The sequence below is a fragment of the Galendromus occidentalis genome, unplaced genomic scaffold, assembly GCF_000255335.2.
Source record: "Galendromus occidentalis unplaced genomic scaffold, Mocc_1.1 scf7180000077483, whole genome shotgun sequence".
Taxonomy (NCBI): Eukaryota; Metazoa; Arthropoda; class Arachnida; order Mesostigmata; family Phytoseiidae; genus Galendromus; species Galendromus occidentalis.
Window position 1 is genome coordinate 292,125 of NW_003805471.1, and position 26,036 is coordinate 318,160.

At 51.1% G+C, this 26,036-nt stretch overlaps 4 protein-coding genes across 4 annotated transcripts; 1 reads left to right on the forward strand and 3 right to left on the reverse strand.

Moving 5' to 3' along the window:
* The first annotated feature begins 3,387 nt into the window (after positions 1 to 3,387).
* On the forward strand, positions 3,388 to 4,429 carry Trs33 (trafficking protein particle complex subunit Trs33). Its single transcript, XM_003745379.1, has 4 exons — positions 3,388 to 3,549; positions 3,686 to 3,838; positions 3,974 to 4,084; positions 4,206 to 4,429. The coding sequence occupies exons 1-4, from the start codon at positions 3,442 to 3,444 to the stop codon at positions 4,329 to 4,331; spliced, it is 498 nt and encodes a 165-aa protein (XP_003745427.1). The 5' UTR covers positions 3,388 to 3,441; the 3' UTR covers positions 4,332 to 4,429.
* Positions 4,424 to 8,812, reverse strand: LOC100902504 (methionine synthase reductase). The gene is made up of 2 exons (XM_003745425.3): positions 8,634 to 8,812; positions 4,424 to 5,779 (listed from the first exon to the last, which is right to left on the reverse strand). The coding sequence occupies exon 2, from the start codon at positions 5,777 to 5,779 to the stop codon at positions 4,424 to 4,426; it is 1,356 nt and encodes a 451-aa protein (XP_003745473.2). The 5' UTR covers positions 8,634 to 8,812.
* On the reverse strand, positions 5,862 to 7,977 carry LOC100907954 (autophagy related protein 14). Its single transcript, XM_029112067.1, has 3 exons — positions 7,939 to 7,977; positions 7,558 to 7,592; positions 5,862 to 7,466 (listed from the first exon to the last, which is right to left on the reverse strand). The coding sequence occupies exons 1-3, from the start codon at positions 7,975 to 7,977 to the stop codon at positions 6,230 to 6,232; spliced, it is 1,311 nt and encodes a 436-aa protein (XP_028967900.1). The 3' UTR covers positions 5,862 to 6,229.
* A 2,455-nt stretch (positions 8,813 to 11,267) lies between the features above and the next one.
* Positions 11,268 to 15,279, reverse strand: Cul2 (cullin 2). The gene is made up of 13 exons (XM_029112076.1): positions 15,201 to 15,279; positions 14,929 to 15,092; positions 14,574 to 14,843; positions 14,243 to 14,446; positions 14,012 to 14,140; positions 13,819 to 13,920; positions 13,653 to 13,744; positions 13,449 to 13,573; positions 13,115 to 13,344; positions 12,772 to 13,020; positions 12,341 to 12,571; positions 12,105 to 12,261; positions 11,268 to 12,019 (listed from the first exon to the last, which is right to left on the reverse strand). Exons 1-13 carry the CDS (start codon positions 15,277 to 15,279, stop codon positions 11,763 to 11,765), a joined length of 2,289 nt encoding a protein of 762 aa, XP_028967909.1. The 3' UTR covers positions 11,268 to 11,762.
* Positions 15,280 to 26,036: the final 10,757 nt, after the last annotated feature.

Consider the following 26,036-nt stretch of genomic DNA (forward strand, 5'->3'; position numbering starts at 1 on the left):
ACGACCATTATCGACTTGGCTCAAGGGAAGCGGCGAGTCGGTGAGACATCCATTATGTATCTAAATAATCGCCATCGCACTGACAATATACTCATGGCTGACATGATAGCCCAGAGGCAGAGCTCAGTTTGGCGCTCACCATCCTCGAAGGCTCGGATTTGCCGTACAAGATGCCGTTGAGCATAGCCCTCGTTGGAGTCTCTGTGAGCGTCTTAATCCTGATGAGTGGTTATATGTCTTCGTACTTTCCTCTTGCATCTATCCGCCCCGAAACATGTCAAGAAATGAATGATTGAACAAACTCCCCGAAGTTACGAGCATCCGAAGACTGAACAAACCCTATAGGTGCTCAGATTGTGCGTGGAAGTGCGCTTCCGATCCATCCGTCGCGGGTATGTCGAACTTGAGGAATCGGGGAAAGTTTCGGAGACATGAGCGACCCTGTACGCTGAGAGAATTCGGCATCCTGCGAGAGAGCCAGAATCGAGAGCGGTCGCTTTGCGGAACCAAAAATCATCATCTATTTCATCGGTAATCTGGCTCGGGCCATCAACATTCACAGCGCTTCCTGGCGATGGTCCAGAGAGAGTCTGTGGGGGCCGAAAAACTCTATGAACCTTTTGGAGAAGTGCCGTGCCATTGTCCTGGCCTCAGGTATCGCTTATGGTAGGCTCTCTAGTCAAGGAGAGCTTACGAGTTACGAGCGATTCGACACCAGAGGGTCACGGACGAGGTCGAATCAAGAATTGGAGCCCATCAACATAGAGCGGAGGATTCCCCGAGAAGTCGAATGATGACAAACGATGCTGCGGGAGGCTGAGCTTCCTCGCGCCTCGTCATCGAGCACTTCCGTATCGACAGCTCTCGATTCGGTCTTCACTCTGATCAATTCTTTAATCGAGAGGATCCCCCTATGAGGTCAAATCGCAATGTCTGCGCGTAAAGGGACCAATTTTTTACGCTTCTCTCCTCCGAACAGACTCCAAACTTCGTTCAATCGATGCCAAATCACCCCCGTGAGGTCAAGATGTAGTTCTCCAGCTGCTCAGACGCATGCTCTCCGCAAGATTTACTCGTTCCTCCACTTATCGTGATTTTCCAGCCAATACGTACCCACTGAGACGTCTCCACGGCGCGAAGCGCCCCTCCGGCTCCTGGCTAGTATCAAATGGACGCAATCACACCCAATTTATCCGAACGCAGCGATTGGACTCCATGAACAGCGGAATACCTGCATATATTCCGCTTGTCTCCTCAATTCATGCTCAATCAATTGTGGGTCTCGAAGGCGGCCCGGCTGAAACCTGCTCGGCAACGCCGTTTGCTTGCCAGTCCATCGAGATCCTTTGCAGCGAGATCGCCCCATGAACTTGGAAATGGTTTCACCATCGCTCCTCCTTATGCCTCCGAGCTCGTATGGGAATCATACCGAGAAGACTTTCCGTCAGACTTGTGATAATACTCATCCGATCATTCCTTCCTTCGATGAAGGAATCGTCCATGAAAAAAGCGAAACAGTGAAACCTGACGCCGAAACGGTTATGTATCAGATGCCTGGTCTCGGAAGGCTTTCCGGCTTCAAGCCACACCAGGTCGCCTCCCGATGCCACAATTTGTTGGTTTTCACCTAACCGGAAGCCTAAGTGGTCGGGCATCCGCGGGTCGGGCAAGTGAGACAGTACCTTCAAATACCTTTGTATGATTGGACCATACTCTCGTGCACACTCTGCCTGACTCTCTCCTCTTGGAGAGAAGGGCCTTCTACGAGCGCATCGACTCAGTACCCTCCGATCTTGTAGCTGTTTCCGACTACCCACTCAAGCAGTCCGTTTGAGCTGGAAGACTCCTCCCTACGCCCCCTCTCACGGTCTTACTGTTCAGGTTGTAGGGTGCCATGGTGTTCTCCAAAGCCCCTTGTCTGCGAATTAAATCGTGCTCGGCGGGGACTTCCCTCGCTAGACCCGCTACCGGTAGTGCATGCGTCTCGTCCCCGTGGATCCGCTGGAACCGACCGAGTCTCAAAGGACAACCGCTCAAGGGATCTCCCCAGGACGATCCCCATGAGTCCTCCCGATTCAACCGTCTTCCACAATGGAATAGATACGCGGGACGAGCCCCCGGGCCAACGCGAGAAAGTCCATGCCCCTTGATGAAATATCCAAATAGTGATTTCTCATCTTTGGAGCAACTGCTCACCGCAAATCTCTATCAACCCGTTCTCTCGTTTTCCCGTCCCTTCTCTTCATCCGGTATGTAGGTATATGCGATAAATCTGAAATGCACCCCCGCTGCCGGCCATCACAAGGGTCATCGAGATATATCAAGACACTACCGCGAGTCGACATCGAGGAGCCGGAGACGTTCCCAGGAGTCCGCGGGCCATTGTTTTGAATTTCCACAGTGCTAGCGATCCGATCAGCCATTGAGGAACTCAGGTACTTCCTGGCTCATCAATTCCCTCGATCCGACGGTTATCGCTAAATGGCGCGGCGCTGACAGTGACTCGCAACTCTGATTTACTGCTCCGCTAATACAAATTACGGGCTGTAGAGGTAGCGAGCGGGAGCCATGGATCCGGGAATCAATATAGAATTCCCGTACGCATTCGCCTCTCCATGAATACATATATTTCATTGAATCACTATTATAATCTGGATGTACTTGTGATTACTTTGGCGAAGACTAGGAGGCGAAGGCTTATGGCGGCTCTGCCCAGCTACGTAGAATTCCACGCACGATCGGAGACGCTCCAGAAGCGGGTCGCCTCGGATAGACTGAGGTGCTCCGATCGGAAGTTCTGATTGAAGTGCGTCATTTCCATCGATCGAAGCGCAGATCCTGGCCTGAGCCGGGCACGCACTCCAGTCGAGGTGAGGATCTCTCCCGCGATGGGGTTTCACGTGGATCTCCGAGGAATGACGCCTTCAGGTGGAGCTTCTATAGTCTATAGAATAGAGCAGGGATGTCAAATCGCGGGCCAACGGGCCGAACTGGCCCGCCGAGTTCTCTTTCTTGGCCCGCGAAGCGCCCCGGTCCTTATATCGACGTCTAACATACGCTCCGATTCTTGATATCTTGATCTCGTGAGAGCAGAGAGGATCCGGAGCTTGTCATCGTGAGAAATGAGGAGTATTGGGTACTCCCGCGTCTAGAAGTCTTCGGATGGACTTCACATAGGGCCTGTGTCGATGTTCTGGAATTGAGACGGAAAGTCCGGCATGGCCCACGGACCCGGACAGCGACCCATATCGGCCCGCCGGGGGTTTGAGTTTGACATCCCTGGAATAGAGGAACATGCTCCCCTACGAAGAGGGGTGCAGGCAAAGATCACGAGCAGCATCAGCTTCTCCTTGTTGTCTGCTACCGAACACATCACAATCTCCCGTTCAACATCGGTCAGCTGGCAATTCGAGGAGACGGACCCGAATCAGTAACTCGGCTATGAACTCGGTGAATTCAACTTCTCAGAACTCCCCCGAAACAATCGTTTTCGACCTCCTCTATTCACAGCTGCCCCGATACTTTTCCGAATCGATGCAGCTAGACTTGGTTAGTCGCAAAATCTCAGCGGCCCATCATCATATGACTTTGACAGAACTCAGCATTCAGCTTGTACTCCGATCGGAAAATCCTATTCCGACGGGGAGCTGGGGGTTCTGGTCGCTCTAATGATCCTCCCTTTCAGAATGCCAAAGTCTCGAAATTGGAGCAGATCGGGTTCGAAACCGGTTACCGACTAGTCGAGCGTCTAACCAGGGACACTCCTCGATTCAAGAGTGATCTTGATGTCGTGAAATTCATCTGTAAGGAGTTTTGGTCAGTGTTATTCAAAAAGCAGGTGAGGAATGTCTATCTCTATTGATTGTTCTCCGGGATGATATCTTCGCCTATTCCCGAACCGTATCGAGCGGGGAATCGTAAACAGAGCAAAGTGATGGAGGAAATTCTGACCGAAACGATTCTTCCCCCCAAGGTCGATAATCTACGAACCAATCACCAGGGTGTCTACGTCCTTCAGGATTCCAAGTTCAGATTCCTCTCGAGCATGTCTGCCTCGTCGCAGTACATGGCTTCAACACCTTGCGTGAGTAGAAACCCGGCCGAATCAGAGCGGAGCCAGTTTGGATAACCGTGAGGAATATTCAACCGAACTCGAGGTGTTCCTCTGCGGAGTCGAGAGCCTAATGAATGGAACTAATTTTCAGTATCTGGCTTTCCCCTGCGGACTGATCCGAGGCGCGCTGTCAAATCTAGGTATCACATCAGTTGTCACGGCCGAAGTCACAGATCTTCCGAGCTGCAAATTCCAGATTCAAGCACAAGCAGCCTAGCATTCCCTGTAACTGCTCGACTGACTCGACAATATTCTGTAGATATCCAATCAGGGGGGTTTATAAAAAATCATGTATAGTTTCTGAAGGCTTCAGGTCCACACATCGAGTTTTATTTTATTCTCTTCAAGCAGTTCGGCGACTGTTTTGGGAGCGTCCCCCGCACCGAAAACAGTTTCCAGTACCCGCAAGGTCTGAGCTGCCATGGTGTTGTAGTCTCCGCAAATCAGAATGGATCCGTCGCAAGAATTCACCAATCGTCGGAGATCCGCTGAGTAGGCCGGGATCGCCGTCTGTATATAACCTTGCTTTGGAAGTACTCTGGACTCGCGAACGATAACTCGGAATCCTAATTCTCGCGCTTTCTCGATGCTGAGTAAACTATCCTTGCTTATGTCGCGACAGCCGTAGAATAGCCACTTTTCGCAGTCTTGTACGGCCGAACCGGATTTCTCCAACCAATCCAAATAGGCCTCTAGAGGTGCCACACCCGTTCCATGACAAATGTAGATGAGAGGTCGAGGCTCCTCACCAGGGAATGAGAAATTCCGGACGTTGCTCCGGAGGTAGCATTTCACCGACTCCGAAGGAGATGTGATCGAGTCAGCGTTGTCGCTGACAGAAGCTCTCTGCATAATATCCTCTATCCTGTCGATTTTCTCGAAATAGGTCGAGCATTGTCCCGTAAGCACTTTCCCACATGATCGGAAGGTCATCGGTCGATAGATGATTCGAATCCTACGGGAGTCGAAGTTTGCCACTGAGAAGAAGCGGGGTCCTAGTCGCGACAAATTCTCGATAAGTACGCTCAAACTTGGTTTGCACGATGGGAAAGCTTCCAGGATATCGAAAATCATCATCCTGTCTTCGAGAACATTTTTCGTGTAAAGTTCGGTACGAACACTCATCTCATAGAGTTTCCTTCTATCCTCCGACTTTTCGGGACAACAATCCCCCAGTATCTTGAGGAAGATCTTCTTCAACACCGTCCTCAGGTCTAGCACAGAAGTTAGAAGATGTTTGACCGTACACGTGGCGGGAATGTATCGGAATTGACGATTGAAACGTTTCTCCGCCGCTTCGTTGTCCTCGGCGCTGACACGCAGGACTGCATTGCCCTCTAGTCCAAGCAGGGAGATGGTTCTCTCGACCTCATCTTCATCATTAGGACAGATAAAACCGATCGCTCGCCCTGGCGCAATGAATTCACCCTCGGCGCCTCCTTCACGCTGGAAAACTATTTCGTACGCTGGCACACTGGAATCACCTGTATGGAGTCGTTTTCGGGATTTGAAAGTCAAATCGAACAACTCCCCGTCTTGAAAGGGCATCGGGGCACCGTTCTGAGGGTGGGTCGATTCGAGTCCAGCAGTCTCCCTATCAGCGTCCTGATTCTCGACATCGACCCTCACACAAGGGGGCAAGCACCTTGGCAGGGCTCCATTCATCTGAAAATGATAAAAATTCTTGTAGAGTTCTGTTGGAAGTTCCATCGGGGAGCTGGGGTCGATTCGGAAAAAAGAGACATCCATTCTCCCAAAGTTGACTCTGTTTTATTTGGTGACGCTGCCGACTGTCCCTGTCCTTACATGCAGGGTTTACATCCGCGGGTGGTTACGAAGCTCACATGTTCAATTCGTTTCATTCCTCTCCCCTTGCTGTACACGAAAAAAATCGAGATCCCTGCCGAGAAACGATCAACGCGCGAGGAACTTCTCATTATGATTTGTGCGGGGCTGTTCGAGAAGTCAAAATCGGACGCTTAAACGTCTAAACATCACGTTATAGATCACTCGGTCTCCAACGATGGTTTTAGAAATATTGGAAGATTAGTGCGAAACTAGAAAATCCGGGAAATCAAAAGAATCGGTTCTAACAGTTGGACGAATTGCGTGGGATCAATCTTGTCTTTGGCTCGCAGACGTCGAGAACCAACTAACGAAGGCCGCCGCTGATGTCAGAATGCTTTCACTGGCGGTGCGCGGTCGACCCGTGAGGCTCGTGGTGCTGTATGCGTAAGACTGATCGATTGATGGGGATGATGCTTCGCTGTTCGACGCGACAGTTTCCCACTCGTAATCGTCATCATCAATGGAATCGCGGGACTCCGCACGCGGGTCGCCCACGAGCTCCAATTCGGCATGTACGTCGTACAGTCGGAGATCTTTTGAAATGCGTTCTTCCATCGAGGTCGCCAGGGTAGCGTTGAGCTCGAAATCTTGAATTCTCGGGAAGTCCGAATGATCCAGGATATTCAGAACGTTCTGCACAGTTTTTTGGCTCTGGATAAGCGTGACGTCCACGTTCTGAGACGCGCACATAAAAACTACATTGCCATTGAGCCGTGCGATTTTATTCATCAGATCTTCCCCGGTGAGAGTTTCCGCGGAGAACTCACTGAAACAAAACACATACGGCAACTTGAGGTCGAGGAAAAATGCCAGCTCTTTGACCAGTTGGGTGAGATGCATGAGACCCGCGGCCATTTCGAATGCTCGCTCCTGCATTTCGTCTCGCGACATGACGCTCTGATCCTGCCTCTGGTGAACCCAATCGATGAGTGTGGTGTACTCGCCGTTCGCAGGTAAACGAGGAGCACCAATCGAATAGGACTCATCGACCGAACGATTCGAATAAACCCATTTGCCGCGAATGTAGTTTGTGCAGAAGGCGTCCTCAAGTTCGGCTGCCTCTTCTCCTTGTTCCTCCGCTTGGCTCATCGAGGATCTTATTTCAGAGATCGGGAATATGCTGCTCCTCAGCTCTTGGACTCGCTCTTTGACCTTCTCGATGATATCTGCGGAAATTTTTCCGAGCCTCGAACGAACATCTTCGATGTGGGCACGAAGTTTGGTGGTTTCTTGGATGCACGACTTCTTCCGTTCAGGCAGAGTGCCGCGTTTTTCCCTGATCTCTTTGCATTTTCTCCTAATGTCCATTATGTCGGCCTTCGCAGAACCTATGTCTCGCTGGCATCTCCCCAAGAGAAGCCTTCTGGTTTCGACACGTTGTCTGGCCAACTCTATGTGTTGCCGATATTCATCTCGCTGTCTGTGGGGTTGCGAGCGCTCCTCCACGATGGCAGCGTACTTGTGTCTCTCGCGTTCTCGGTCCGACAGCTTCATCTTCTTGGTGCTGAAACTTTCTTTGAACAAGGCTCTTGAGTGAGATATGTCGCCAACTCTGACGCAGTCTGCACAAGTAAAAGTGCGTCTCATCTGACGACACGTGAGACATTGCCTGACGGGAGGTGAGCGGAGACTATTTTCCAATGAATGACATACGTTGAAGTCCATTGGAGCTGTCGAGCTCTCCGAAGAGCTGGACATGACCGATGACGGCCGATGACTCAACATTCTGCGTTTCTGGGACGTTTGGTGTTTCGCAGAATTGAGATTCGAACAAGTAATGAAAGGATCGTCTCGGAAACTCTATGGAACGTCTCTCGTGAATCACGAATCTGTAGGAGCGCAGAGTGAATATCTTCGGAGATGGAGAGCTAAAACTTCAGCGATTTTGTCCAACGCGGATCCGATCTGATGCAGCAGCATCAACGAGTGTCAGCTAAAACATATGAAACATTTCTCCGATGCGTACGGGGGTGCACTTGACGCTTGATCGCCGTAGGCACGATAACGAACACCATCACCGCCAACTCCACCAACCACCACTAGAGCAGCGAGCGCAACAACTGCGGACTTGTTTTTGTTGTCGTCGCGTGGCTGCTACTACGGGACTGGAAAAGCAGACGCTCGCTGCCCTTCGAGAGACGACGGTAGGGAATTACGGGCGGCGAATTATCTCGTCCCGATCTCAGGCAGCGGCTATATGTACACACCCCGGATTAGGATATCTCGCGTGGACTCGCGTCGGGGGTTAAATTGCTGACCGAGTACGCTCCCTACAATACATAGAGCTCCGCCAAGCTCTCAAGTCGGGGTGAGGATGGCCTGCCGAAGGAGGCCATCGGAATATTCTCCACGAGCCCACCGATTGCCATCGGTAGTACCAGATTCAGCTCTCCGCGTACGGAACGGGTTTCAAAATTCCATGGCTCGAGCCAGGCATAGGGACGGAGCGAACGTTCCCTTGAGGAGCTGAGAACGGCTCCACGCCCGGAGCCGGTCGAGAACCTCCTGAGGCGAGGAGATCGCGGCGCAAGTATTTTTCCCCATCCATGAAAGTCGAGTAACCATCCGCGGTCGAAGAGCGGATTGAAGACACACCCTTTCAACATTTGATCACAGGAACGCGCACTCGTGTACCGAGTTCTTATCAACAAATATCCTCCCCCGAGCTCACCGTTGTCGGCCTCGTGAGATTCGCCGGACCGTATGCTTCGCCGATGGATCTAGGAATCCATTCAGCTAGATATGCTCATTTGGTAGCCTGGGTCTGGAACTTTAGGCCCTTCGAAAACGTTTCAGAGCTTTCGGACTCTCTCGAATTCCGCCTCGTCATCAGCTGTTGAGCCACGCGGTGCTCTGTTGTCGGGCGGCGAAGTGGAGAGGGAGCGCTGGCGGGTTTGACATTTTCGACTCGCGTGGAGAGCGCGCGATCGACGCAGCGATACCCCTCGAAAAGCTGTCTTGTGAGTCATTTTTCTCGACTTGAATAAGGATGACGGGCTCTCGAGGGGATAGGTATCCTCCTTTGTCGAACAGAGTGCTCCGTGTTGGGCTATCACGAATGGGCTAATTGGAACTTCGCATGATGCTCCTCGAAGGATCTTCCGTTTATTGCGCTCTCGAGTCATGGAACGCACATCTCAATGTCGCGTGCTGTTTCCCCCGGGAAGACTGAGTTGCCCGCACGAATCGACTTCGGCTCCGAGCGGGTTGCCCCGTAGAGCGAGGAATACCGTATTGATTCTAATAGAGTGGCATGCCGTTCTATTTTTCGATCCCCCATCGGATGGGCGGTCCCTATTAGAGCTGATGGAGCCTACCCGTGTTTTTTCCAAAAATGAGTATTCAAACGATCTCTGCCTTTTTATTTCGATGAATCGTTTTGTATACCCTTGATATTTTCAGGGAATCTCACAGTTTATACCACCTCCCCTCAAGTTATATTCCCCTGCCGTACCATCAGAGCATGCCGTCCTATTGGAGCATGCCGCTCTATTTTCCGAAATCTCATACGGGTGCCGTTCTATTGCAGCATGCCGGTAGTTGGAGCATGCCATTCTATTAGAATAAATACGGTAATCTGATCCTCGGGAACTCGAGAGTGGAGTCAATATCCGTGAACCATCACACAGCAAAAGACATGTTTTATTCTGGTTTCGTCTTGTACGGCTTCCATCGTTGTCTAAAGGTGTGGTCTGATTTGGATATCACACTCTTTACCTTCTATCATATACATAGAATATACAAACTGTGCGTGGCACGATATCCGCGTCGATTGCTGACTGCTGACAAGCCTTCCAGAGGCATCACAATTTTTCCCATTCATTTCGCAAATTACATTGACGTTCTCGGAGCGCTAGGACTTATTGTATTATTAGCGCTGCCGCGGCCCGCGGCCGGTAACATCAATTTTCCGATTACGAGCGTCCGTCGAATCCTATCCAGGTGAGGTATCGATTTCCTGTTTGTCTCAGAAGAGGTATCTTTCCCCCCTTTTCTATTTGCAATTCGACCGCGATGACTTGAACATGTGACATCCAGCGACGGGAAAACTGCGAAGATACGAATATATCTTCGGACACAGTCTAGATTCTGGAACGCATCGCCGATCTCTGTTAGGCAGCTGGATAATTGAAGGAGTTCGGAGCGATGCTCATCAGAGGTTTCAGAGGGAATCGGGCATGGTGCCATGTCCCTCGAAGATACGTCTCTCTCTCACTCAGAGAAAACGTGCGAAACTTGACGACATCGACCTCGTCGACTTCGAATGAGCAGCAGTCAGCACCGCTGTCTCAGACAGACTCCACTAGTGGAAATCGCAAGAATTCTGTCGACCGCGGTGCGACAGGGTTTGTAGTGACCGGACTTGCGAGATACCAGGCGCTCAAGAGATTTCGACGAGCCGTTCGGGGGGCGGTGCAGTGTCGGCATTGGACATCGCTTGTCGTCGGGCTACAGCAAGTCACCATACACGGTAGGACGGTGAGGACGTCAGATGGGATCACAGCGTTCAGTCAGGTTGTCGGAGCATCGCCGCAAAGGTTGGCGGGAGAAGTCGCGAAGGCATTGAACATGCCTCTGATCTCCCGGGACAAATCCCTCACGGTGCAGCTCTCATCGATTCTGCGACGTCCAAGAGCTTCACCGGGACAGCCGTGACAGTGTCCGGTCTCATGACCTGTCGGCGGATGCACTCGGTAGCTTCTTCTATGACGTACTGTTTCTCGAGAGAGGCGATTGCACCGGAACGGCGAATACGAATTGACTCCGCCAATTGCTGGGGAACGTCATCCACCGGAAATCGGCAGTTTCGCTCCGGGCCGCGGACAAGAAAGTAATGTTGGGATCCGGAAGCCGCTCAGCTGCGTCCAGAGCTCCCCAGAGCACAACTTGATAGCTCTGAAGCGAGCGATATCAATGGAGACCGAACGCAAAAGCATAGTGTCGCTTCAGCAATAAGTGACGGTTGTTTTCGTTCGCGTTCAGGATCGGCTCGATGACTGCAATGTGGGGAGTGGGCCGCATTCGCATCGCTCTAAGCTCGAATTTTGAGTGTCATCTGCGAGTAAGTTCCCCTGCTCGATCGTCGCGAAATTTCCGAACGAATGTTCTTTCAATAAGCTTCGGCTCGGAAACCATTGAGCTGGGTGGGCCTCGCGATGTTCCCCAATATGAGTATCCGTTTGAGCATCTCCGAGGTCGGGTCACCTCCACGGGCTCATATGACAGGTTCCAGCCAATGAGACCAAACGGATTTCAGACTAAATGGGAAGGAAAGACGCAACTTCTGGCGTGAACAGAACATCGATGTCTCATTTGGAACGAATTTCACAGGCGTTCTATGAAGGGCATTCGTTGTGCCGCACTTTGTATTTTTGCGACTGGGACCGCGCGTCTCCTCACCTTCAAGGTGCTTGAGATGTGGGGCCATTATTCGAGACCGGCATTCCCTGATCTATGTTTACACTTAAAATGAACTCCGGAATCCGAAAATAAAAGCTTGAAGCGCGGAACCACGAGACTGGTCCTTCCCCGGAGCAACCAAATTGCGTCCTCATGCGAAAGCTGGTGGCATCACGCAGGGTGTCAAGAATTCTTCCAAGTCTGGGCTCATGGCACCGGGGGAAGGTGTTCAAATATTCAATTGCTATCGGCTGAACACATCCATTCATTAGGGAAGCGGACTGCGTCTCTTGGGATTTCTGCTATCAACGCCATCATGGTCCAAACAGGCCTCTACAAGGGACCAGAATTCCACAAAAATCACTCGTCTGTCATGGCATTACAACATTTAGAGAAGTCCTTACGCAACATAACTGTACTCGTCGGCAGAATTTGGCATTCTTTCGAGGTACTGCTTCTCGATGAGACTTTCCACACACTTTTTTATCATCGTCACGTTTGGCCGGAATCTTTCTGAAGCTTGGAATATGACGAGCTCGACTAGCTCGTTGTGTTTTAGGACTTTCCGCGTTTTCATAAGTCGGACGATGAGGGCTTGCAGATAGGCCTTTCGGTCCTCTTCGAGGGACGCCACTGTTTGCTCTTGTTCTTGAGCCGCCTACCAAAGAGAAAGAAACCTGAAGATCCGCCCTGTATGGTTTAGAGTCTTTCTACCCAATGAGCTCCAAGCGGATCGTGAGAATTACCTGTTCCTTCACGGGTGCGGATATCACCCTGAACTTGGTACGTTTATGCGCGAAATCGAAGTTCAAAACGAAAACTGTATCTGGTCCATACGGCGTCTTAGAGGCTCTATTCGAAGAGTCGCCCTGTTCCGTATCACAAACCTCCAGCAGAACCTAAGGAGAGAGGAATCGTAGATCTTCGACTAACGCAGAGGCTCGTTCAAATTTTGAGTTTCCTCAGGCGTCTACTCACCTTCGTCTCGACTAGAGCTTGCAAAGATTTGACGAGATAGTCGTCTTGTAGATTCGTCCCTCTCCTCAACATATCGTAGGTCAAACGGTCTTCGGTTTGGAACAAGAGGACAACACCCAAGGTGAACGTCGATGTAGACATCACATACGATCGCCCCTTGGGATAGTTGAGTCGAATATCAGCGTTCGACAAGTGATGCAACCACGTGAGTTTTCGGCCGTTGAATTTTTCCTGAAAGATTTGACGCCGGATGTGAGTTTCGGTGTTCTTTCGAGACATTATCTGGGCTATGGCGCAGTTGGCGGCGAATCGATTGATCGAATAATTCATTGGTAGAATGATCGATTGATGGACCGATTGAATAATTGAATGATGCTCCGATTCATTGAGTTATTGAAAGATCGATGGAACACAAAGATCTCCGAACTCACCTTGTAAAATGACTCGAAGGCAAGCATGCATCTCGCCAATTGAGGCGGAGCTATGAAAGGAGAAACCGCTACATTCTGCATTGGCCAAGCTCCAGCTTGTAGAACCAATGCGTAAAAATTGAGCCCCAGATCCAGGTTCATGTGCGGAGCTTCCCGGAGGTACTCGGCGAACTTGACATTGTGCTCATCGCTCACAGACATATCGGTGTACATTCGATGCATTTTCGAAGTGTACTCATGCCCACATGCCTTGAGGGGAATAGACTCTTTCAGATTTTTCCCGCAGATGGATTGCTTACTGCTGAATTCACCGATGCATCAGGTCAGCTCCTCTACCACGAACCTGTTTGAGCATTAGGAGCATGGACTCTTCATTTGCGAGTGAAGCATATAGGCCGTGGATCAATCTCTTCGCGAGTAGCTTCGAATAGCTTCTTTGGAAAAGATCTTTATCATCAAGGTACTTGAAAACTATGATCGTTCTCAGCAACTTGCTTTCGAACTCTGGCTCCTGGGGATATCGTGGGCCCTTCTTCAGAATCTGGTCGCAATACCTAGCCAGTAGTTCGGGAGCTGGAAGAACGTATCGTGAAAGGCGATTCATTCAATCCCTTAGGCGGGTCCGACGCGTTCTGGCCACGGAGAACAACCAAGGTCTGAGGCAGCTAAAGACTCACCTTTGTAGGAAAGCTTTGAGTGCTTCGAATTGATGACTGAGATGCATGCGCGATCCAACGCCGTAACGAACTGCTGGTCATTTTTGAAAACATCCGATACGAGACGATGAAAATCGTCGTAGACTCTAGAAGTTCGAAAAACACTATCAGATATCGCGAAAAACCCGACACCATCGAGAAGGGGACAGCCCTAGAGTAACCTACCTGAGAACTGCTTCTACGAAGCTTTGAGCAACATTGTCATTGTCGATGTGCTGTAGCAGGTCGGAGCCGATCTGTTCGATGCGCGTCTGGAGCTGAGTGAGAACAAAAGAGGTGAGCCTTCGAGAAAACCCTTGATCTCATTAGACTCATTGCTTCAACGCCTTACATCTTTTATGACAGGGAGCATCGCGGATTGATCCAAGGGTTTCAATAGTTTGTACATGTTGCGGAGATCTTCGCTTCTGAGTTCAGCGACCATGGTCCTCGCCTGGTGCGGGAGGAGTCGGGATGAGAAACTCGGTCTAATCATGCTGTATGCATACTCGATGTCGACTCTGGTGTAGCGGTTGGGGACTCACCTCTTGGTATATGATTTTGAGGTGATCGCCGACCATGACTTTCTCGCACTCTTTGATGACAGCTTTGAAAGACGATTGGTCCAAAAACTTTCTCGAGCGCTGGTCTTCCTGGTCGACATATCTCAAGACCTGGGAACAATGGCATCCGTTCAATCGCTGCTCCGCTCTCCGAGAACTGCTCGAAACCATCATTTGTTGCGCCATGCAGCTTTGGGCTAAACGGAGACTGACCTGCACCATGAATTCAGAGCAAGAGGTGTTTTCGATCAGAGTTGAAGATATATTCGAGTAGTATTTACTAGTTTCTTCAAGATATCGAGCTTCGAATTTCTTGTAAAAGCGCAATTCCTTAGATCCCGTTTCGTGGCATTCCATCGACACGAAAGATCCCACGATATCCTTGACATATCGCGCGTCACTGTCATCTTGACTGCCCTGGAATTTCATGGAAGGCTCAGTAGTCTCGATTCCTTCATACGGGGCGATTATAGAAGACGATTTCCATAAATACTGGGAGCCCGAAGTCGACGTCGAGCCGTGAAACTCCGAAGAGAGAACTTACGCTCCGGTCGTCATGGACGACCTTCAAGATCAAGGGCAGTAGTATGTCCTTCTGGGGTATTATCATAGTGTTCATCCAGATTTCCAGTCCGAGGGCGCCGATCTCGAGACGCTTCTCGGTTTCCTGCAGTGTATCGAAGTAGGCACCCGCCTCCTCCGCTTGCTTCTTCCTCACGTGTTCGATGTTGAGGTAGATGTAAAGGGTGTTCAAATTCCTCAATCCTTGTGAGTATTCTATCCACTGCTCATGATAAGCGGCCAAGAACCCGACCTGTCGAGAGGAACTTCTCGATAGCAAGAATCGTCTCTTCCCGTCCAGTCAACTCGATGCGGGTGCTCTCGAATACTCTACCCACCTGTTCAGCTCGTCGGACCACCTCCGCGTGCAGATTATGAACGTGCTCATTCAAATATTGCTTCGTAGCCTCGTAGAGCTTCTCAGCCTGAGATTCAGGGGTCGCCACGCAAAGGTGATAGACGTCCCCATAACTGTTGTGCCAGGCTTCTCGATCCACTTTGCCTGTTGATGTTCAGGTTTTCATGAAATAATCCACGCGAGAAAGGCATATTCTGACGCTGAGCCATGCATCGATAATTCTCCAGCAATGAATCGTATTGGTTGACTTGCCAGTCATGAGTGAATTAACGGTTTTCCTGAGGTTGGTCCACACTTCCTCGAATACGAGTTTCCTAGGCTTCATGCTCATCGTTCCTCCGGAGTAGGATTACCACCTGCGAATTATCCCATTTGCTCAAGGGTCCAGTCTGGCGTGCGTATTTGATCCACTGAGCCTCCAGAACGAGCTCGGCGGGATCGATAACTCCGAGGAATCGGGACGACTATCACGAAAACCCTCCGATCCTGGGAGTATCACTGACCGATGCAGAGTGCACTTCAGATCGGAGGAGACGGCTACAGCTTCCTGGGCCTGATTGACCATGTTAGGAGCAAGTCTCAGCCGTCTAAGGAAGAGATCTTGAGCGAATGAGAGTCATCGGTAACAAGTGCGAAAACCTCACACAAATTTGCCTCAAGGTACCGTGACGTAGTTCGGAGCAACGAGACGACACTAGTTGGTCGTCTCGCGGGGCTCGCTCGTGCTCACCACGGGGAAGGGACCGTTATTGGGGGCCCTTTGTCCCATTATTCGCATGCAATTTCGATCTTACCGAGAGGGAGAATTTTGAGACAGTGTCCCCTGTGAGGTGAGCCGCTGGTGTTCTCTCGACCTAGGTTTTTTTCAAGTCGATCACAATTCAAGTCAGACGGTCAGGATTCTACGATCTCTGCTTGAAACTAGCGGTCCCTGGGGAACGCAACAGGAGCGATTTGAGAATGCCGTTCCTAAGGAACGGAACCACGGAAGTGATGAGAGCAGTAACAAACACACGGCACACCGAGAACGGCGAATGATGACTGTGATCCCTGCTGAAGATGGGATCAGACTGCTGGCGGACCGACGAAATGAAGTTTGAAGTTGACGAGAAGCTCCGCGAACGGAATACAACAGCCCCTTTCGACAATTCGTTGCCCGTAAACTCGGCGTAATTATTCTCCGTGTCAACGAATGAATTGAGAGACTGATTAGCGAGTCGTCCCTCCAAGCGTTCAGAGACTCCGAAAAGGCTAGCGATACGTTTCTAGAACGAGGAGATATGTTGCAGCAATGTCGACTTACAATAGATTCGGATGCGTGGATTGAGCGGTCCCCAGCCAGAGGGTGCTGCGAGGACCGCCGGACACGCAAGATTCTCCTTAGTAATCTTGGAGCCACTATGCACTCGTGGATGTCGATATCTCGTCCACCCGTGTCGCGTACCGTCGCGGTGCGGTTCCTCTGGTGAGTTGTGCTTGCCTCACATTCATCGGCATCGCCGCTACCTGAGGCGCAATCACTCGGTGCTGGAGGGATCATCAGCACGTTTTCTTGGCAGAATTATGAATCATTCGTTTCACTCATGTGAGAGCCGAGGTATATCTAGATATCAGAGTTCAAGAATCAGTCCCGGAATCGAGCTCGTTTATTACAATAATTCCCATCGCCAAAAGAGTCGATGAGGGCCCCAACCGTTGCCCCTGATGCTCCAAGACCGGATTTGAGGAATCGAATTCGGTTTAGGGAGCTCGCATTGCGGATCTGGCTGGGGTGAACGACGCCTCTCCCAACCCATGTCTATAAGTGAGATATTTATTTTTGGGTCGACAGCAAACTGACGAGCGATAATGATAAAATACGGTAATACGCAGCTTCTGCACCTTCTGGGCTCAATAAGGTGTTGAGAAAAGAAAATCCTCATTTCCCATCGCAGAGTTTCGGCCTCATAACCTTCTCCTGCAGAGAAGAGAGGTCATCCGCTTACCTAATTGTAGGACATATATTGAGCTTGAGGAACTAAATTAACCCTCGGGTCTTACGGAGTTTCCGTCCAAATTAGATGAAGGGACTTCTAGTTTACAGATAGAATCCCGTCTATCAATGAGACCGCTCGCGCGTCGCTCTTGCCGTACGCGGGACTTCTGGGTCTTCTGGCAGTGTTCGTATAGGATTCTTTCTTAATGAGGGACTCGTCGATTCTGTCGAAAGAATCTTCCGAAGCTCCCCAGGCAGTCCAGTCCGGAAGAAGTTGTCTTCCGCTCTCCTTTCCAATTCCATTCCTTTCCATCGGAACCGCCGATCTGCAGCTCGACTCCAACATCGATCCACGAAGTCAACACTCAAGATCTATCATGATTCATGATCTTATGATGGCTCCCCCCGACTTCGACATTATTTGAGAAGGGATTCTCAGCGGCGGAATCAGTTTCTTTTTGAAAGTGACTGAACGAGCAATGCTGTCCACATGGACGTTTTCATCAAAATGACGATATACGGCGAGTCATCTGATGAAAGCGTTCGAAGGGAGGAAGAACTCGCGAGGGTCGATGAGAAAATTGTGCGCTTGACAGCATGACATTTACGCTAGTCGATACCATGACCATGAATCATGAGTACAGCGGCCTCGCAACGGCCCTCTCTGCGTCTCGAGATGACTCTCCCGCGGCGAAGCATTGAGAGTCCGTAAATTCTACTCCCGAGTCGAATATCTATGGTGAAGAGACGTATTCTTGCAGGCGGCCGCAGATCCAGCCAAGGCTTATACAGAACAGAACTCGGCCAGTGCCACCGACCGCACAAGAACTTTCTCTCCCGGAACACCTCTCTCTGCAGACGCGTCAGGAAGCCGACGTACCAACGTAGGCTTGTATGGGCCACGAGTTTGGCATACCAGACATGAAGAGTGGCCGATGGGACGAGCGATTCACCTCTGGCGATTTCTGATCTCGTACTTGGTCCAGGAAATCGAAAATGGCAGCCCGTAGCTCTTCTGAGAACTCCCATGCCTACCTCTTGATCACGTGACCGCGTTTTTAACATGAAGCTGCCTGTCATCGTTCGAGATCAATCGCTACCTCAAGCCTGGACTTCTGCTTGTAATTGTTTGAGTCGAGCACAAATTTTCGCCGCGGGGCCCAGTTTTATGTTGAGACGAGACATCAGATGTTCAACCTTCAAGAAGAGCATCGCTTCTCCATCGATTTCCTGCGCACGGAACTCTTCGGCGTAGATTGCGCAACCAGGGATGGTTTTGATGAAGTCGGACACCTCTTCGACCGACCAGCTCAGAGGATTGTTAGATGAAATTGATCCGCTCCCAGGATCGGCGTCCGCTTCCAAGTCCGGTAGCGACGCCCTCGCCTCTGCCAAACTGCTCTCCTTCGTATTATTCGGCTGCAATGAGACGAGAGAAAGATTTTCCTCATCTTCCATTCAGGATATCCAGTCCATTCTACTCGAATGATTCTCTGAACTTACCGGCACAACAATGGCAGCTTCATGACTCCGCTGACTCTCTTGTTTCCCCCCATTTTTTTCTTGCCCGAGACGCGGTCGGAAAGCGTGTCAAGGTCGGTATCGCCGTCGATATAGGCGTATCGATCTTTCCGCGTCTCGGAGCTCCTTGAAAGCTGCTTCACCATCTTATCCACGGCTGACTTCCGACCGCTGCTGTTGTCCGGAGCGATCCTTTGTGCTGCCGAGACAATGACTTCTGCGTTCGGTTTCGAGCTTGCTTGAAGAGAGATCTCAGGCTTCAAGTTCTTCGTACTTTCAGCTTCCCCGGTAACCGATGCCACGCTCGCTCTGTCGACGACGTTCCTATCATCTGTGTCCGACGTCGCGCGGATTCGCGATTCATTGCCGAGCTCGACTCCGAGTGAATCATTCCGAATCTCTGTTTTTATAGTCGGGGCATTGGAAATCATCTCTTTCTTCGAGCTCGCGTCATCGCTGTGGATGGACTCGCCGTCCGCGGAGCTCGGCGCCGCATCTCTAAAATTCTCGGTGCTCTTCTGGTTGCTGCCCTCACAGTGAATGCCCGGTTTCCTCGCGTTGGAAGCGGCGACCGCTGTCTCGTGTTTGCGCTTCCTCTCCTTTATATTCTGCATGACCATTTGTTCCCGGGCTAGTATCTCGTTGAGCAGTGCTGTCCGCGTGACCGGAAACGGCACTGGTCCTTCACGTATGACGAAGCCTATAAGAGGAAATTGTCGGAGATTCCATCGACGCTCCTAGTGCGCGTGAAGTCAAGCCCAACAAGGGAAAGGCATCGCCGAGGCATGAATCCCGCACAATCTGGATCGAATAGATTTACCTTCCACTATATGCGTGAGAATTTCTGAAGCTTCTTCATGGGAATCGGGAAGATCATTATCCTCCGAAGGGAAGGTGGCCGCAATCGCGGGCGAGGTCGAACCGCTAGTTTCGGATGCTCCAGGGATACCACTCTATTGAGAGAATGAATTCGATAGTCATTGCGCTTATCAACCCTGGCCCGAGAGCGAGAGGAACTTCGAGAATCGACGGCGAACTATTCGCCGAACTACCTGCGGCTTGATCAAGATCTCCTTAATAGTCCCCATCCTAGAACTCACCGCGGGCACCGCTGCGGAGTTAGGTTTCGCGAGAGACTTATGTGGAGGTATAGCAGCTACAAGTGGTTGTTCTGGCCTCTCAGCTGGCACAACATCTTGTGCGGATTCAGGAGTTCCTGACCTCGGCGTTTTCATCAGAAATTTCGACAAAGACTGGAGAGGCATCAAAGAGGAGCATTCATTAGCATTGATCGTGTATTGATCAGGAGCGATCAGGATGAGGTATCGGAGAAAGATCAAGCAGCTCACGGGACTGGAATCGGATGATTCTTCGCTGAACTCATAGGCTGCGCATCGGGAGGCCGAGCTGTCGAGGGACTTCGACTCGATCGGCCTGCTCTTCATTGAATCCGACTGGCTTGCGGAACTTTGACGGAGAGGTCTTGGTACTATGCCTCGAACACCTCGCGGCACCACCGTCACCTTCAGCCCAAGGTGTTGCTGATGTGATAGGAAAGATTATTACCGGTGAGTCCTCTCGGGCCAACCCGACAATGTCGCTCACAGAGAATGCTCATTGGATGTTGAATCCAGTAAATTACCATCGGGGGCGTTGGCCTCGTCACCCTGATGGGCTGCGGACGACTCCACGGACCTGACAATGATCGAGGATTTTCTTTCGGTGCGGCCTGTGAACGGATATCAAGCGTCATGTAGTGTCATCACACCCAGAATCTGAGGCATCGGACCTTCATACGATCTCTTGCTCGGGCAAAATGCGACTCACGAATAACGACTCGGAAGAATTTGTAACCGAGTGCACGACGGATGACTCCGCACTAGAAGCTGATGTGGCGACCGCGCAATTCGGGGAAGATGGGACAGGCGGAGTCATGGACAATCGGGCTGGCAGTTGAGCTTGGTTCTTTGCTGTTGCTTGAGGCTTCGACAGGATTGCATTCGGTATCGATGCAGGCGAAAACACATTCCCACCCATGGTCGAATTGCCGCTCGTGACTCCGCTGTAGACCACCGAAGCGTTCGACTGGAATAAGATTTTCCCTCGAATTAGCTTTATTCTGAGGCAGAGGATATGAATATTCTTGCGACAATGTCCCGAGCGACGTACCATTGAGGGTGCAGTCTGTGAAGTCATCAGTCGACCTATCGAGGTTTGTTGTTGCTGTTGCGGCTGCTGCTGTTGCTGTTGTTGCTGCTGTTGTTGTTGCTGCTGTTGTTGTTGCTGTTGTTGTTGCTGTTGTTGCTGTTGTTGCTGTTGTTGCTGCTGTTGTTGTTGCTGCTGTTGTTGTTGTTGTTGCTGCTGCTGCTGCTGTTGTTGTTGTTGCTGCTGCTGTTGTTGTTGCTGTTGTTGTTGCTGTTGCTGTTGTTGTTGCAACTGTTGCTGAGTGCTGGTCGTGGCGGGATTATGAATGTAGATGCTCCCATCCGATTGGTTCCGGATAAATATAGGCGATTGGAGGACTTGATTGCCCTGCAGCTGACTAGGAGCCCAAGAGAGCCCACTTGCGAAAGCGTTGAAGGCTTGCAATGGGTTGACAATCTGCGCTTGGCCGTGGTTAACGCTTTGAGAATTATTCGCGTTGAGCAGCTGCTGAGTGTGGGTCACCGACACCTGCTCGCGGAAAGATCAGAATTAGATTTCGTATCGATCGTCTCGTTCGAATACCGTTCATCCTCCGTCGTGCTCCACTTACATCGATATGATGTTGTTGCTGCTGCTGTTGCGACTGCTGCGATGGATGGGACATATCTGGTTGCGGAGATATCATGCCAGCTTGGGGGAGCATGTTTATGAGCAACGTCTGGCCATTGGCGTTTTGCTGAGCAACGAATTGAGGATGTTGGTGCGAGCCAGAACCTGTGATCTGACCCGATTGAGTTGGCCCCGTGGCGGGCATCGTTGAAGACATTTGAGCTTGACCGGTTGGAATGGTGGAAACCTGCGACGAGCCTGCTCCAGACGTCTGAGCCGATCCTGCGATCGGGTTCTGCTGTTTGTGGCTTACGACCTGGATTTTCGACCCGGCACTCATGGTCATCGCCTGGGGCGAAGTAGCCACCATTTGCTGAGCAGGGCCACCGATCATGAGTCGGGACGGGGAGGCCATCACGGACTGATTAAGACCGCTTGTCTTTGCCATCATCGATTTTCCCGGCTGGATGGGGATGCCTTGCTGTACTTTTTGGCCGGAAGCTTGCATCATTGCGATGCTCTGATTGATTGATTGCTGGAGCGCGAAGTTCCCTTGGGGGGATATGAGCATTTGTTGTTGGCCTCCTTGATGGTAAATCGGTTGCAGAATCTGACCTTGAGGAAGCATCGGCAGCTGCTGAGCGTACTACGGGGAGGCGAGAAAATGCTTAGAGCTTGGAATAAGGAGCTCGGGGAAAGTTAACTCTTAATCGAATCTCCTGGTCCCCTCGGTTGTACTCGATGTCCTACCTGAATGCCGCCTCCCGGCATGGTTTGAAGCATTGTGGGCTGATGCTGTACGAGTCCTGACAGAGAACTCACACTCTGAGTGAACTGAAGGCTGTGTGGAGTCTGTGATGAATGTTGACCGGAGTTCGTGTGATGTGCGGATACAGTCATCTATAGGGACAACAGGTAGGGAAACGTTCGAAATGATGTATGAGCTACATTCTGCCGTATCTAATTCACTGTTATTGGTTCCTCTCAGGGCAATTTCCAGAGACGTGACAGCTCCTGTGTTTGGATGGAGCTCCCTAAAATCGCTTGGCCCAAAGAATATCCGAGCATCAGCACTACTCACCTGAGGGGTGAGAGCATTACTCGACACCGACGGGACAGCATTGTGGTTGTGGCTGGTAAGAGTGCGTTGGGAGATGACTGAAAAACGAAGAGCTTTTTTTGGAAACAATGGCTTGCCAGGAAAACTCCGAGGCGCGTCAGACTACCAAAGCCTGGATTCCCTTCATGCGCTTCTCACCGTAGCCGGATGCCCCCGAGCTCGATATGGGTATATTCATGATTATGATTCCAGGAACTCTCCACCAACGACGGCTCGAAAACCGAGTCGCCTCAAACTTTTCACCGAGCTATCCGGAGAAGCATCTGACAAGTACGATCGGGTGATGTGTGCCGATTTCGAATGTTCCGCTTCTCGTGGAGTTCAAAGTCAAACTTGATTCGAACTGAAGGAATCAATTTCGGCTCAGCTACAGGACTACCATCGTTTTATCGAGAAGTGAGGTGCGTCCTGAGTGGCTGGTCTCTCGCTCCTGAAGGGCCGCCATAGCTTGAAAGCAGTAGCAGCTAGCAGCTGTAGTTGTTGTGGAATGAGCGGCGCAGCGGCAGCAACGACGACGACGACTTTCAAAAACAGTGAGAGAAATCACACACACGCACACAAAACCCACAACAGCGTCCGGCTCTCGGCTCTCGGCGCGATGCTCGGTTCGACATTAAGAATCGTTCCTCATCAAGAGCAGACGACGGCACGGTAAGTTTTCATAGAATGCGGGAGCGCGCCAGTAAGGAGGGCCGACAATGCTCCCCGTTTCGAGGATACATCATGATCTCGATCAAATTCCGAATTCCGTCCTCCCAACAGGTGGGGGTTGCTGTCTGCAGGTGATGGATATCAGGGGCCCCTCGACAGCACCTAGCGTCAAACTTGCGGAACGGCCAAGGACCGAGCATAGCAAGAAGCCTCTCCAGAGATGAGCTCGCCTACGGAGGCTAATGATCGTCATTCATGGGAGGACTGGCATACGGATACATGAAACGGTCATAATCGTCATCCATAAAAGTACCGGGATACGGATACCGAGCGCACGGTTACATCTTTGGAGTGTCGTCTAGTCATAGCGGCAGCCTCCGGGTTTGGAACCATGCCCGAATCGGTGGACAAATCGTGAGCGGCCCGAAACAGAGGATCTCAACCTGGGTCTCGCGGAAGCCTTGGGTTCCTCGGCGCACCGAAGATCATATATATTGTTCGGGCTGAAGTGCACGGCCAAGGGTTACGATCCTAGATGATCGCTCGCGAAGGCATTCATTGCGTTCGAGGAGGAATCCAGAGAGCAAAAGGACCCGCGTTTGATTTTCGTATTATGTCCCTTCCCGCTACGAGAACTGACTGAGCATCGCGACCGACCCGATGCTGAAGCCGGAATGCTGCTCCGTTCGGCGGTTCGACTCCGGATTTCAAAGCTACATGCGGGGACATTGTTACCAAGGCTTATTGTTGCGAGACAATCCGGACCTTGTCTCGGCCCTAGTCAGCCGGTGTTGGAGCCCTTGGCAGGTTTGGAGCATCCTATCTATGACAATATCGTCGAGAGCCTCGACCGTACGAACAGGCATGAGCGGGATTGTCGATCATTCCCGATGCCGGCGGGTGCTGTCCCATCGCAGTTGAGGCTCCCGTTCCTAGGAAACCTCCGAGCATTATCGGTCCCGTCGACGAAAGGAAAAAAAACGGGATATCTTCGATCTGGTGGCTTTTCGTCAATCGCCGGAGATATCCTTGGCCGACTGTTACTCCCGAGGGAAAATCGGCCTGAGCGCCACTTCATCGCACTCCAACAACGGTTATCGCTTCATTGCCATCTGCCTGACGAGACAGGGATGAGAAGGTCACAGTAGGGATTCTCGATTGGTTGACGCTGAATCGATGCGATTCCACCGCGACACCGACGCTGGAATTCGTGAAAAAGTTGGAGCCAAAGGCTCGATTGACTTAAGAATCGCGGTCTTTTCCGTACGGTAGTTATTGTGAATACTCGTAATGTTTGTGCCAATGCTGGTGGACGTAGGGGCTTTCAATCGCATGACCCGATCAAGCGCTCCCGTCATTCTGGCTCACGGGAGGGACATAGGGTCTGGATGAGCCAGCCGCGGCTCATCCATAGATATTGGGCAAGAGAACATATGCCTCTATAATAACACGCGGGCCGAAGGCTTGACGGCAGTCAGTCAAGGCAATTGAGTTGTCGTTGGTCGACGTTATTCCGACAAATCGATCGGTTCGACGTATTCCTCAGGGATGGCCGACTCTCAATGCGGCCCATTCTGCTGTCTGCTCATGGCGACGTTGTAAAAAGAGATTAATGGATAGATCCGTCTCCGTTCGGAAATCGTAGGTGCCGCTTTCTCCTCGGAAGTTTTTCGGAAATTCCTATGCTCGAAATTTGACGCACGATGAAATTCACCCATACCGTAGCATGAGACGAGCTTTTTCTTCCGAAGAGCATGTAATGAGCCGGCTGTAACGCCATGAATTTAGCTAAGGTTCCACGGGTCCAGTTCGGGCAGGCTACTCAGAAAATGATCAATGCAAGATCGGATGTTTCCTTCGGGGAAATCGAAAATTCGTCTTATACGCCGGGAGCTCCATGCGCCAGAATCTGCGGGACAATCGCGACTCCCACAACCGTATCCTCAGTCCATTGCTCAGCACTAACCAATGCGTCACAATGATACCCCGGTAGCGGTGATTCGAAGAAATTTTCAGCTTTTAGCCCCATGGGCAGTCTAAAAAACACGAAAATTCTTCACGAAGCACACGAAGCAGATGCTTCGTTCGGCTCGACGTGAGCCGCGAGCTTCACTTCGGATCTGAAAATCAGTGGATGCTCTGAAGGCTCGAGGTTGAGGGCATCTCAATCCGCGGCACATGAAATCGACGCGCAGATGCTAGGATTCAGGGATGGAAATCGGTAAAATACGGCATTACCGAAGACAGGCCGACGCGCGAATGGAAGCTCCGTTTTTCGGTGTCTGGAAGTCTTAGAAAGAATCGGAGATTGTAGGAAACATCATCCTGCTGGTTCGAGACGATGCTTCGGAACTCCAAGTCCCCCGTTTGAAAGATTTCGGGTTCCCCTAGTAGTTCCAGGCGTAATCTGGAGAACTCGCTCATCCACTTCGAGAAGCTGCTTTTGAGGAAGCTGAAGTGCTATCCCGCTTTGGCCAGGCTAATCGAGGCGTGCAGGTGAGCTTTGGATGGCAGAATTTCCCGGATAGCGATTGTCGCCGACATCGGATAGTGAACTTCAGGGTTCCGGAATCGACCGACCGACGTAGGAGGTTTCGAGAGCAGAACATTCCTCGATATTTCTCCATCAGTTCCTGCTGCTGGATTCTGCTACTGCAGAGGCCTGTACGACTGGTACACCGGTGAGAAGTTTGAATATAGTGATTTCGCTTCCGGAATCACGAATTGTCACTATGGTCAGGTGAAGCGCAGGGCTGCATGCTGAGTCGCATCAAAATTAGTCCCCTGACGGTGTCTCCACGGAGTGGTCCACCACAAACCTTCCACCGGGGCCTGGAATTCGAGAGCGAGCCCTCTAAAGACGACCATTCTTCCACAAAACGCACAAGCGGCGATGAAGAATCCAACCAAGCTCGTGGAGATCCTGAGTGGGGAGTTATTGCAACTTATCATATGATCGATCATACGCCGCAATCCGGACAATAACACGCTGGGCTCGGAGACCAGCTTTTCGTCCCCTGATTCAGTGGACACAGGGCTGAATTTTTCCTCTTTGCCCGCCCCTCGC

Excerpts from the sequence above, each read along its gene's own strand:
- Trs33 (XM_003745379.1), top strand. The coding sequence starts at position 3,442 with ATGAACTCGGTGAATTCAACTTCTCAGAACTCCCCCGAAACAATCGTT. Across the intron at positions 3,550-3,685 it reads AATCGATGCAGCTAGACTTG|AATGCCAAAGTCTCGAAATT; the intron begins GTTAGTCGCAAA and ends CCTCCCTTTCAG. Across the intron at positions 4,085-4,205 it reads ACATGGCTTCAACACCTTGC|TATCTGGCTTTCCCCTGCGG; the intron begins GTGAGTAGAAAC and ends ACTAATTTTCAG.
- LOC100902504 (XM_003745425.3), bottom strand. The coding sequence starts at position 5,779 with ATGAATGGAGCCCTGCCAAGGTGCTTGCCCCCTTGTGTGAGGGTCGAT.
- LOC100907954 (XM_029112067.1), bottom strand. The coding sequence starts at position 7,977 with ATGGTGTTCGTTATCGTGCCTACGGCGATCAAGCGTCAA. Across the intron at positions 7,593-7,938 it reads CTACGGCGATCAAGCGTCAA|TCTCCGCTCACCTCCCGTCA; the intron begins GTGCACCCCCGT and ends ATTGGAAAATAG. Across the intron at positions 7,467-7,557 it reads CGTCAGGCAATGTCTCACGT|CACCAAGAAGATGAAGCTGT; the intron begins GTCGTCAGATGA and ends AGAAAGTTTCAG.
- Cul2 (XM_029112076.1), bottom strand. The coding sequence starts at position 15,279 with ATGAGCATGAAGCCTAGGAAACTCGTATTCGAGGAAGTGTGGACCAAC. Across the intron at positions 13,745-13,818 it reads TGCTCCCTGTCATAAAAGAT|CTCCAGACGCGCATCGAACA; the intron begins GTAAGGCGTTGA and ends GTTCTCACTCAG. Across the intron at positions 12,572-12,771 it reads CCTTCGAGTCATTTTACAAG|GAAAAATTCAACGGCCGAAA; the intron begins GTGAGTTCGGAG and ends CAAATCTTTCAG.